This window comes from Octodon degus, unplaced genomic scaffold (genome assembly GCF_000260255.1).
Source record: "Octodon degus isolate 3935 unplaced genomic scaffold, OctDeg1.0 scaffold00004, whole genome shotgun sequence".
NCBI classification, from domain to species: domain Eukaryota; kingdom Metazoa; phylum Chordata; class Mammalia; order Rodentia; family Octodontidae; genus Octodon; species Octodon degus.
This window is the reverse complement of record NW_004524580.1, coordinates 34241505-34254583: the sequence shown is the minus strand read 5'-3', so window position 1 is coordinate 34254583 and position 13079 is coordinate 34241505. Positions and strand designations below refer to the sequence as shown.

The 13079-nt window shown below is 42.5% G+C and overlaps 1 protein-coding gene across 2 annotated transcripts in view; it reads left to right on the top strand.

The window, feature by feature from the left end:
• Nucleotides 1–6: 6 nt before the first annotated feature.
• The window catches only part of Cry1 (cryptochrome circadian regulator 1), a 56031-nt gene continuing 42958 nt past the window's right edge, over nt 7–13079 (top strand). For both annotated transcript variants that reach the window (XM_004623931.3, XM_023717150.1), the window contains exon 1: nt 7–310. In XM_004623931.3, the coding sequence (XP_004623988.1) occupies nt 153–310 (158 nt within the window). In that variant the 5' untranslated portion in view covers nt 7–152. The remainder of the gene's footprint in view (nt 311–13079) is intronic.

The window sequence follows — 13079 nt, the reverse complement described above, 5'->3', positions numbered from 1 at the left end:
GAGCGCGGCGGGCGCGGGCTCCTGAGGACGGCGCAGGGACTGGGCTCGAGCCCCGGCCCCCGGCCTGGCCGCCCTGCCTCGCTTCCGCCGCGGCGGGCATGAGCCGGGCTCCGAGCCTCTGACTCCCGGGCGGCTGGACGTGGGCGCCCGGCATGGGGGTGAACGCCGTGCACTGGTTCCGCAAGGGGCTGCGGCTCCACGACAACCCCGCGCTGAAGGAGTGCATCCGGGGCGCCGACACCATCCGCTGCGTCTACATCCTCGACCCTTGGTTCGCCGGCTCCTCCAATGTGGGCATCAACAGGTGGCGGTGAGTGCGGGGCCGCCTGGGAGGATCGCGGGCTTGGGAGCGGTTCGGGGTCGTAGGTGCTGGGAACGCGGAGCAGAATCGGCTTCCTAGCGCCCGGGCGGAGAGGACCGGTACCGGAGCACGCTGGCCTTCGCGGCAGCTCGTGCCCCTCGGAGATCGATCCCCGGTTTGCGACTCATCTAGTGGTGGAGTTAGGGAGAAAAAAGCTGTCCCGGACTTCAGTGGCCTAGGGGCTGAGTCCTTTGACTCCTTTGTGGCCCTTGAGAGGATTGTGGCTGTGACGTTTTCGGTTCTGGGTGTCTCATAAGTCGTAGTATAAAGAAAAATCATTCATTTGGTACAGTGAGTTCCAAACCCAGTTTTCTTCCCCCTGGAGGTTACTGTAGGAAAAGCAGGGGAAACGGCCTCGGCTGGTTTCCTCTCCGCTCAGCACTTCCAACTCCTCCTTGTGGTTGACACGACAAAGCACAGTTTTTTTCTTTCTAGGCAGAGTGTGGTCCTTCTAGGCATCTGCATTGGGCGAAATCCTAGCGACGTTTTATGATCTTTCCCTGGGGAATCCGGGCTAGCAGATTGTTAGGCCCCCTGGTGGAAGTGAGAGCGTTTCTTGGAGGGCTGGATTACTCATCCCTTCCTGTAGGTCGGGCGGCGAATTCACTGTCCAGAGCATGGCAGTGAAGGAATAGAGTGAAAGTGTTGTCCTCTTGCAAGCTTGTGTTCCGGGAAGTAAAATATATGTTTAGTATTTCAGGTGGTGATGAGTGTGGGGCGGAAGAGAAGGCAGAGGAAAGGGATAATGAAACAAGGGTAGGGCTGGGTTGCAGTTGTAAGTATGATGATCCACGTGAAAATCACAGAGAAGGTGACTGCAGAGCAGGGGAAGTATGGAGGGGAACCTTCGGGCTCAGGGACCAGTAAGGGAACAGGCCCTGCCGTGAGCTGGCCTTGACCTTTGGAAGGAACAGCAGAGGGAGCCAGTATGACGGAGCGCCGCAAGTGGAAAGTGGGAGGCGTGAGGTCAGAGTTGTAATAGGGCCAGACGGAATAGAGCTTTATAAGCGGTTATCAAGACTTGTGCTTTTACTGAGAGTGAAATAGAAATAATTGCAGGATTATGAACAGAGATGACGTGGTCTGACTTAAGTCTGAAAAAATCTCTGGTTGTGGTTTAAGAACAGGCTGGATTAGGGAGTGGAAAAGAACAAGTAGGAAGACAACCATTGCATTCCTCCAGGTGAAAGATTGCGGAGAGGCAGTGAGAAGTAGACGCTGAAGCAGGACGCACAGAATTTGTTGGTAGCCTGGATGTGTGGCATACGAGAAAGAAAAGGAGTTGGTAGTGATTTCAAAAGTGTCGACCCCAGGAACTAGAAGTAGACTGCACTGTGCTAACAAACTAAAGCATTTGGGAAGGTGGCTTGCATTCTGTTTTGGACTTCGTGGAGAGGTCGAGATACTTTCTGCACATCTCAGTAGAGACAGTAAATAGACAGTTGGATCTATCTGGAGCTCAGGACGTAGATCCAGACAGGGAATATAAATTGAGGGGTTTATAGCTCATAGATTATAAATAGCCATTTATTCATCCATTTACTGAACAGATATTTGTCAAGCATCTACCACGTACGAGGTGCTGCTTTAGGTATAAGGGATTCCACATAAAATAGCCAAAAATCCTCACCCTGTTTGGAGCTGCATTCTAGAGGATCCATGAGACTGCATGAGAAGATTAAGAAAGTGAGTGGAACATGCTTCACAGGCCTTTGAAAGTGCAAGGCCATGCTGGGCAACGTATCCAGACCCTGTCTCAAAATAAATAAAAAGGGCTAAAGATACAGCTGGACACTCTTGGTTCAACCCACACCACCACCAAAAAAATAAAATAGAATTTTAAGGAGACAGTTCAAGGCCTGAGTGACGCATGCTCTCAATTCTCAGACTGGAGTAGCTGTGGAAGAACTCAAGTAGGAAGCCAGGTTACAGTACTGCAAGGAGGAGAGAGTAGTTCACCTGTGTCAGGTGAAGGTGAGAAGTCACATAAGACGAGGACTGACAAGGAAGTGCTGTTCTTGGCATTTGCAAGTTCTCAGTCTTGTCTGTGTTGGTTTCTGCTGAGGGAAGTCTTTATGAAGTGACCAAGACTTCACCCAGTTCAATGCTTTTCTTAGCCCACTATTTTTTTTAGTTAATAACTTTGTATTTAAACACATTTATTAATTTGGTTATTACCTTAATAAGATATTGCCTAGACTCCTCTGCCTGGTGTCTAGGACCTACTTTTCAGCCTGGATTCTCCTCTTCTAGTTGCAGCATGTCACCTCAACTCCACGGGGAAACTTTCCTCGTTTTCCTTAAATGCTATCTTGTATTTCCTTTAAATAATATTTTTTAGATTTTTTGAATTAAGAGAAAAAATAGTTATTTTACCAAATAAGCGCATTAACAAAACAGCCTTTTCATGTTGTCATCAGTTTCCTCTTTAAGAGGGTGTTTTAACACTGAATTTCTTAAGGACATTGTACTTCAATTTGAATAAATTTAGCCCTGAAAATCCACATTTTTATAGAAATTCTAAAAATTAATGCAAAAGTGTATAGCAGTGTTCGTAGAAGTATTACTCATAATAATCAAAAGGAAGAAACAAGCCAAATATTTAGCAACTGATTAATGGATTAAAAAGTGTGAATCCCTATTGTAGGCTTGGTTTGGCCATCACAAGGCATGATGTATAGGTCATGCTATGTCATGTATGTGTGAGTCTGGAGAGTCCAGGGGTGGAAGAAGCCAGCCACTGAACTCCGCATGTACGCATCCCACCTAGTCACACAGAATGTGTGCAGCGGGCAGCCAGAGACAAAGTAGAGCTGAGGCCATCTAGCTGGGGAAGCTGGGGAAGTGGGAGATGATACCTAAGTGGCACAGCTTTAAAGTTTTATTATTTTTAAGTGATGAAAAGGTTCTAGAAAGCAATGACTGCAAACCTTGATAAAAATCCATTAAATTATACACTTGAAAAAATTCTAATTTATGGGGGGAAAAAGCCTGAACAATTACCTTAAAAAAAAAAAAAAAAGAAAAGAAAAGAAAAGAATCTTTGCTGATTCTTTGTATGCTTTCCTGTGTTTTGGAACTTTTCATGAAGTCTCTGCCTTCACCTGTGTCTTCAAGATTACAACCTCTTCTTTTCTAGTAAATTTGGTGTTTCTGTTTTAATATGTGGATCTTTGGTCCATTTTGACTTTTGTTTGGTGCATGGTGATAGACATCTATCCATCTATAGACGTGTATCTAGTTTTAGTTTTCAGAAAGACAGTACTTTCAGCACTATTTGATAAAGAGACTATCTCTCTTTAAAAAAAAAATTCTAGCTGGGCATGGTGGTACATGCCTATAATCCCATCTACTTTGAAGGCTGAGGCAGGAGGATCCTAAGTTCAAGGCGAGCATGGGCAACTTATTGAGACTGTCTCAAAATAAATCACTGAGAGTGTTTGTCCAGTATGTACGAACCTTTGGGCTCAGTTCCCAGCACTGAAACACGCACACACACAAAAAAACTAGTTCTTTAAGACCCTGCCAAAAATGTATTACCTTTTTGGTAATACCATTCTCTGTTTTCTGGCCTCAAGTAATCTGAGCTCCTATATCATTTTTTCACACACTCTTAGTATTTACTGCTTTCATGTGTGAATATTGGTATTGTCTTGGTTTAGGCTGCTGTAACAAAATACTTTAGATTGGGGAATTTATAAACGCTAGGAATGTACTTCTCTCAGTTCTAGGAGCTGGGAAGCCCAAAATCAAGGCTGCAGCAGACTTTGCATCTAGCAGGAGCCTTCTGCTGCTAGGTGTAGCTGTGTGTCCTGACTTGGTCAAAGGTGAACTCAGGCCTCCTATAGGGTTACAGATCTCGTGATCCAAGCACCTCTTAGCACTGTCACGTTGATGATGAGGTTCTAACAGAAGAATCTGTGAGGACCCAACATTTAGACCATAGCATGCGTGGCCTTCATATAATCCTTCCTCCTCAAAGTAGCAGATTAATGTTAATTACTCATCCATTATTTAACAAATATTTGAATCCCTGCAAAGTGTGTCAGTCACTTTGCTTATGTCTGTGGGTTAAAAGATAGCCAGCAGATTATTTCTTTGCTTTCAGGGAGTTGACAGTAGGGAGAGAAACTTATTCAGAAAGAAAACAATGATAAAAGTGCTTTCTTCTCTCTTCATTAGTTTGCTGGTGTCACTGATTATGTTTGCTTAAATTGCTACAGAAATCTACGATTCATTGTCTATTCTAATTCATTTTCTGCACAGCAACTACAGTGATCATTTAAAATAGAAAAATTGATCATATAATTTATGCTTTCAAATCCTTCAATGACATTTTTTCTCCTCCCTTAAAGTTCAAAAAACCATAGTAGAGTTTTAAATTGTGGTACAACTGGCCTGTTTTATATAGTTTTTCTCCTATTTTGGATAATTTTTTCAGCGGCATTTGAACTAAGCCTTAAAGTTTGAGGTACATTTTAGCAAAAGAAAGAAAAGAATTATAAGCCAGGAAATGAGTTCCAGAAGGAAAGAACAGCATAAGGAAAGGCATAGAGCTCTGAGCCCGTGGCGGAGGTTTGCATAGTGGAGTGATGGGTGCATGCAAAAGTAGGAGGGGCTTAGTGCTCTTTGCTGCTTGGTTTCTTTAATCAGATGCACTCAAGCAAAGGAGGGTTTATCAGCAGGTGGAGCTGAAGCATCCGAGAGAAACCGGAGCTGACATGGGTAGAGAACAGGCTCAGAAGAGGTCTGGGAGCAGGTCTCTCTTGCTGTCTGTGCTTTACTCTTTCTTTCTGCCTTGGGTTCCCAGACAGGCTGTCCTCTGGTGGTAAATATAGCAATGACAGTAGCAGTAGATGCAGTTTTTAAAAAATCACAACAACAGAAAACAAAAAAGTGAGCAAAACAATGTCTGCCCAGAAGTCCAAACAAAAATCTATAGCTTTATATGAATATTTTACCATATTGAAAATTAAATGGAAGGCTTTGGTGAACTTTGGAAGAGCCCCTCAGTGTAGCCATAAGGGTGGAAGGCAGCTAATGGATATTGCCTAAAGCCTACAGGCTGGACCGTGCAAATTGCTTCTGTGGAAGAGGGAAGAAGTGCTAGAGGCGGACTTCCTGGGAGGCTGAAGTGGAATATTGGGCAGGCCGCCATACTTACTGTTGAGACCCAGTGTACCAGGTTCAGGGGTGATAAGCAGAAAATAAATGGTAAAGACAAGCTGAGTCCTGGATTTGGGGTTCTTTTTTTTATTTTAGGGAAGGGTCTACAGGGTGTTTAGGGTCTCACTACTAGATCAGACTCACAGTGATCCACCTGTTTACAGTCTCCCAAGAGGGATTATAGGCACACACCACCATGCCCAGTCTCAGTTGCTGGCTTGGTGCGCCCCTAGGGGGCCCAGGGATTGAACCCCTCGCCCATGGTCCTGCTTACAGGTGCTTTAAGCCTAATCTGCTGAGCTATTTGGCCAGCCTTAAAGTTGAGAAGGAATTTTTTTCTTTTTGGCTGGCTCAGGCAACCTTAAGGGCCGGTTTGGTAAGGCAAGTGGAGCTGGGGATTGAACCATGGTATCCTGTGCCTGATTGCATTTGCATGAGCAGGCGCTTTTAAACAACTGAGCTAACCTGCAGGCCCCCCTGGGATTCTTTGAGTAACTTAACAATGTGCTTTTAGAGCATGTGGCTGTGCTAAGAACAGGGGTCTAATCCCTGCTTTCCTGGTAAACAATAGGACTGACCTTCAGTAAGTCACTTCTTTTCCATTCATTCAGGAAACATTTAGTGAGGAGCTTGTCTGTCTGTCCATGTGAACCAATGTGTAGATGAATATGACTGCTGATTTTGTTGATGGAGTTTCAGTTGGCTTTTATGCATAAATTACATCTGTGTTCTTGATATTGCCCATCATTTTCTTCATGTCTTAAGGCCCTTGTGAAGCCAACTGGACAACAAAATTCCTTTAATGCATTTTTTTCCAGTCTGGTAGCTGTCTTCCCCACAGCCAACTGATTAGACACACTTTTAGTGATACACCTATTATTGGAAGCATTTAGTTTAGTCTTTAGTGAAACAAATTTCATCTTACACTTAGACCTTTTATATACAACTTAATTAAATTATGTGATTACAGTAAGATGCTCAGCTATTATAAGCAGATTTGTGAAGCACAGCTGGTTCTTGGTATGCCTAGAACTTTAGCTGGAACAAGAAGCGGGTGTGTAAGGAAGCAGTAACTTGGCTGGGAAACATACCTATAATCCTAACTACTCCAGAGGCTGAGGCAGGAGATTCCAAGTTAGAATGTGGCCTGGGCAACTTTGTGAGACCCTGGCTCCAAAGTAAAATTTAAGAAGAGTTGGGGATATAGCTCAGTGATAGTTTTTGCTTACCTTAGCATGCATAGGACTCTTCTTCCAGTCCCCAGTACTAAAAAAAAACAACAAAAAAACCCCACTCATCTGTTCTTCATTTTTCTCAAACTGAAGTTGGCCATCAGTGAGGATGGCCACTGTGATGTTGTTGGCACAGAGGGCATTTGGTTAATCATGTTGCTGACAGTTTTATTACTAATGATAAAATTGCCAAGGACCTAGGTCCAGATTGGTATGACTTATGTGATGGTAATACCAAAATAATTATTAGTGCTTTACGAGATAGTACTGATTCTCACATATTTCTATTTGATCCGGTTGCATATTCATTGCAACTGGCGCTACAGTTGGGTGAAAGTGGTGTTGCGGTTTCGTCGCCAGTGCAGCAGTGCCAGGAGCTGAACCTTCGGAAGATGTTACTGTCTTCTCCTGCGCCCTGGTGTTTGACCGGTGCAAGCCCAGCCCAGCCGCCCTCGGTGTGTTTCAGGCTGCACCCCTTTCCGCTCCTCTGCAAGGCTGTGACAGGTTGGAGACTGATGCTGTCCCAGCCTCAGAACTATAAGCCAAAGAATCCTTTTCTTTATGAATTGTGTAGCTCCAGGTATTCTGTTATAATGATAGAAAATGGAGGAATACCAAACAGTAGGGTTACCTAGAGATAAAAAGAAAAATACCACTTTAAAAAGGAGATTCTACTAACTCTATTTTTTCCATTTTTCTTTTATTCTATCACTATCCCCTCAATATTAGCAACAAAATCAAACTAGTTATCTTACTAACATTTTGTTTTTATTTCATTTTTCCATAAACTTGAAAGAGAAATTGGAACTAGGTATCTATTTAATTGGAAATAATATTTTGAGAGAGGATAATTAAAATTAGGGAAATGTATGAACACATTTAAAAAAAGGATTGTGAGAAATCAAATAGCAGTTTTTCACTTATATAAAAAGTAGCATAGGTTGCAATGGCATATGGTTATAGTCCCACCAATTTAGGAGACTGAGGCAGGACGATCACTTGAACCCAGTAAGTTCAGGGTCAGCCTGGGCGACACAGCAAGACTCTGTCTCTAAAAGAAAGTTTTGTGTTTTGTCTTCAGAATTTTATTGTTTATATCGTTAGTGCTAAAGCCATCAGTCTGGCCTTGAGCTCACTTTGTAGCCCAGGCTAGTCTCAAACAATGATCCTCCTCCCTCAGTCTCCTGAGTGCTGGATTATAGGTGTGTGCCGCCATGCCTGGTTGAAATGTCATCTTAATTGTGCGTGCAACTTTTGTCTATCTTGAGTTCTTTTTTCTAGGCTTTTCAGTTTTCAGATGTAAATTTTCCGATAGTCATCTTAAAGAGTTCAAATGATGTGAAATGTTTTCATAACACTTTCTCTAAGAAGCACTAGTAATAGTTTGAAAATATGAATGCATTTATATGCATATATGTGTAACTGTGTATGCTTATCTTGTATAAGCTTTAACATCTGTGTCAGCTTTCCATTAGTGTAGCGGATGCCTGAGCACTCAGCACAGAGAGAGGAGGTCCATGGTGGCTCAGAGTTCTGGCCTGTTCTGGCCCTGTTGTTTTAGGGTATGTGTCGAGGTTACCCACGCAGTGGGGGAACGTGGGCAGATACTAGGAGTCAGAAGAGAGAGAAAGGGGAGGGCCGACAGGCCCGTGAGGGTGGCCCGGAGACCGACAGGCAGCCGAGGACCCCAAGAGCGCCAGCCTTTGTTTCTGTGCTCCTAGGTGTGACTGATTCATAGACGCTTTCCCTTGGGAGCTGACTTTGTTAGGTTTTGATAATGGAACCATATTAGCCCTATAAGTAAGTTGGTAACTTTCTATCATTTTTATGTTCTTGACCCATATAGACAGCATAGAGTGTAGCACTTGGGTCCTGTAAAGATGTGCTATAATTCACCCATAAGGTAATCTGGGTCAGGGGGCTGTGAGATAGATATGCCTGTCTAGTTGGACATCAGACTGCCCATATCAACCAAAACCCTTACTAGAAGGTGAACTTAGCCTCCATTTTAGTGGCTGTTTGCCTGTAACCTATTTTTTCCTCTTTTTGTCTGAGGGTTTATTGGGTTAAAGGTGTACATCTGACCCACTCAGTGTCAGTTTGGAATTTAGAAATTTGGGAAAGAAGTGCAGAGAGTCTAGGTGGTGGGCAGTGGGCGTCGAGCAGTCATTGCAAGCTAGGTATTCACACAGAAACTGTAGAAAGTGAGAACATGTGCTGGGATAAAGACATTTTTATTAAGACACAGTTCTTAATAAAAACCAGTGCTCGGCCCGAAATAGATGGTGCCTGTGTGTATAAAGTCAGCTCAGAAGCCGGCACCCTTCCTGATGGATAAGTTAGAAGCTCTGTGAAGTCTGGAACAAGGTAGAGATGCCAGCTATTGTGTGTCACTGTGCTAGAGGCACTAACCTACTGTGGTGTAAGAGGTGTAAAAAGGAAGAGGAAGTAAAATTACTGCTATTTTTAGGTGATATGATTGTAACCTAGAATATCTGGGAGAAATGAGAAGGTGTTAGAACAGTAGGAGAGTTCAGTGACGTGGCTGAGTGTAGCTCTTCTTAACCTTAGTTGTACAGAATGTTGGTTCTTCATTGATTTACGTACGGCCTGTTGCTTCCTTTCTTTATACCTGTCGTTTGCTCTATAAAATGTATTTTGTGTACTTGTTAGCTTTCTGCCACTATAACAAATGCCTGGGCCTATCTGCTTATAAAGAGAAAGGGGTGTTTTGGCTCCAGCCTGTGACCAGGCAGAGCCTTAGACCGTGCGCAGGTGGGACCCTTTGATGTCTGGTTCTGATGTGGTGCTGGGTGGCGGTGGTGGGCAGTGAGCACAGATCATGACGCTGTCCACTTTCTGTCTGGTTGGGGGAGAGGGGAGATTTCCGGCCTCATCACCTCCTGCCCGGCCTCTTCCTCTTCTCCCTTGCACATTTCCAGCAACCTCCTCCACATTAGTCTATGCTCTCCTCTCCTCTTGTATAGATTCTTGTCATTTTCTCCTATGTCCTTTTTCTCCTATCCACAGCCATGCCTTAGGAAAGGTAATTTTCAGGTGTCTCAAATTTAAAATATCAACAATAAAGGTAGAAGAAAATAGAAAGGAATTTTAAAGGTTTTCCAATATACAGCCCTGAAACCAAGAAAGAAAAGATTGGTCGTTTCAACTGAATAATCGCATGGGAGTTGCACAGGCCAGTGTCAACATGCTAATGCCACGTGCTAAGGAGGAAAAGGCAGTACAGTGGCACCTCAGTTCACGGACGCGTTTGTTTGCAGTTTGGTTTGAAAATAATAGCATGTGACAACGCTTTATTTTTGTTTGTGAGCTCTGCATCAGGTGATAAACATGACTGACCATCTTCCTGACAAACACAAACATGGCTGTCTTTTCCAAAATTGTAGAACCAGTTAAGTTCGTGAGCCAAGGCACTATTGTGTATGTGACTGAAGTCTTAGCATACTCCAGTATGCTTAACATATTTGTAAGTTACAGCAGCTCTACCTTTTGTCAGCGTGGAGTCAGTGCTGTCGACCAGATGGTGATGGCTGCTGGACTAATGGTGTTCTTCCGGGAGCAGGTTCTGATGAAAGGAGGAATCGACCCCTCCTCCGTGGTGTGTGTGCTCCCTGCCTGCCGCCCCGGCTGTAGGATGGTGCAGCAAGAAGGCACTTGCCTTAAACGTAAATCATCCAGTCTCCAGAACTGTGAGCCAAAGAAACTTAAGTTCATTATGAATTTTCTAGTCTCGGATACCTTGCTACTCCCATACAGAAAAGATTAAGTAGCAACTTTTTCTTTTTTAGACAGTAAATGTTTCAGGCTTTATGAGCCATACATAGGGTCTCTGTTTTGGACTCTTTCTATACAATTCTTTAAAATGTTTCCTTTTAAACATTTGTCAGTGAGTGTGGGGACACATGCTGGTAATCTTGGTGCTCTGGGAGGATGGCAAATTAGAGCCCAACCTAGGCAGTTTAATGGCTTAGCAAAAACCTGTCTCAAAATAAAAAAATTTAATGGGCTGAGGATGTAGCTCTGTGCTAAGACCCTGGGTTCAATCCCCAGTACCACAAAACAAACAGATAAAATGTAAAAGTCATTGTTCGTCTGTGGGGCTCACAAGAGCAGATCATGGTTCACACTGATCCCTTAGACTTGCAAATACTTCATACACTATTCCTTATTCCTTTTTTGAGTGCTTTAGCCTTTGAAAAGTATTAATACTGCAACCCCTACTTTCTCTTTGTTTTTGTCACATATAGCTTTGGTTTTAGTTTTGTTTTATCTCATAAATAGCATACTTGCACCTGCCAATTTTTAACCTGATTTGAGTTTATAATTTTTTTTTAATGTATTTAATACAAAGTCTACAGGGTCTCACTACACAGATCGGACTTGAAGTGATCCTCCTGTTTTCAGCCTCCCAAGCTCTGCGATTACAGGTGTGAGCCACCATACCCAGTCTCATTTGCCGTCTCAGTGTGCCCTGGGGTGGGGCCAGCACGGCACACTAGGAATCAAACCCTGGTTGCTGCATCTGCCTAAGCAGGTGCTTTAGTCCGCTGAGCTATCTGGCTGGCCCTTTGAGTTTATAATTCTTAATAGCAGAATATGATCCATTCACATTTATTGTTATCACTAATTTTATGGTTTTATTCTTAACCTTATTATTTGCTTTATTTATTATTGGTTTTATTTTTTCTAAATTTCTTTTGAATTTTCTCCTTTTTATTTCCTTTGGTACATAGCAGTTTTGTAGTTTTATCAGTGGTTACTTTTTTTTTTAGTGCTGGAGAGTGAGTCCAGGTCTTGCACATCTAAGCAAACACTCAACTGCTGAGCTATATTACCTGTCCAATTAAAACTTTTAGCAAAATATTTGAAACTAATTTTATCTTAACAGTTAGGAATTAAATATTGGGCCAGAGGTATAGCTCAGTGGCACAAGTGCCTGCCTGGCAAGCACAAGGTCCTGAGTTCAATTCCCAGTATCAAAAAAAAAAAAAACAATTAAATATTCTCTGTGAGCCTACCCCCATAAGCTAAATACACTAATATACTTTTTCTTTTCTCTTTCCTGTGTCTAAATTTTAGTTCTTTATTAATTTACTGTATTTTTAGAAACTTTTTCCTGTATACTTTATTGGTATACATTGATTTTTAAAAATATGAAGGTTCATTGTGGAATTTTCATATGTGCGTGCAGTGTATTTTCATCATGCCAATCTCATTTTCCCTCCTTTCCCCCATCCCTTAAAAAACTTTCAACAATTATATCAAACTTTTATAACTACATGTTATAATTACTTAGAATTAACTGTACATTTTAAACTATGTATTTGTAGACCATCTTTTCATGGTATGCACCTTTCTTGAGTTCCAGAAATTGTCCATAGATGGCTTATTTCCCTGTATTTCGGGTCCTTTTTTTCTTTTACATATGAATAAGTAATTGAGTAATAGAGAAGGCTTTAATCAGATGTTTTGGTTGATCCATACAACATTAAATAATATAGTTAATTTCCAACTCTTGAAATTTGAGAGATCTTCATATAAACATCTGTATTCTTGACTTTTTGTTAAACCAGATGTTCAGGCAGGCCAAGCAGCTCAGCAGATTAAAGTGCCTGCTTGGGGCTGGGGGTTCTATCCCCAGGCCTGCTGTGTGGACCCCGCCCCCAGGGCACACTGAGAGGCACTTGAGACTGGGCATGGTGGCATGTGCCAGTAACCCCAGCACTCAGTAGGCTGTATACAGGAGAATCACTACGGGTCCAGTCTTACCCTGGGTTAGCATTACCATATGGTTGAAGGTGGAAGAATGTATCAATTCAGACTTTTTTAAAAAAAATTTTTATTTAAAAAAAATTCAAAACAAGATAATAGAGTAACAGTGGTTAGTACATCATGTATTGTTACCTTTAAATTAATTATTCAGTGTACAAAGTATAGGCATTTAATTGTCCAAACAATATCAGCACTAAGCTTTCGTTTCAGTGATCTAAGAGAAATGAGTAGCATAGCTCTCTTACCTCTGCTCCTTTCCTCCTCTCCCTTATTCTAGTTTCTCTTTGCTGTTGATGGGCACTTGGGTTGTTGCCAAGAATTAGCTGTTACAGATTGTGCTGCTGTAAACCTGGGTGTGTATATATCGCTGAGGTGTAATGGGTCAAATGGGACTCAGGTTCTAGCTTTTTGAGAAACCCCCACCGATTTTCACAGTGGCTGCACCAAGCTACATTCCCACCAACAGTGGAGAACGGTTCTCTTTTCCCCCGTAACAAATGCATTTCTTACTGATTGATTTTTTTTTT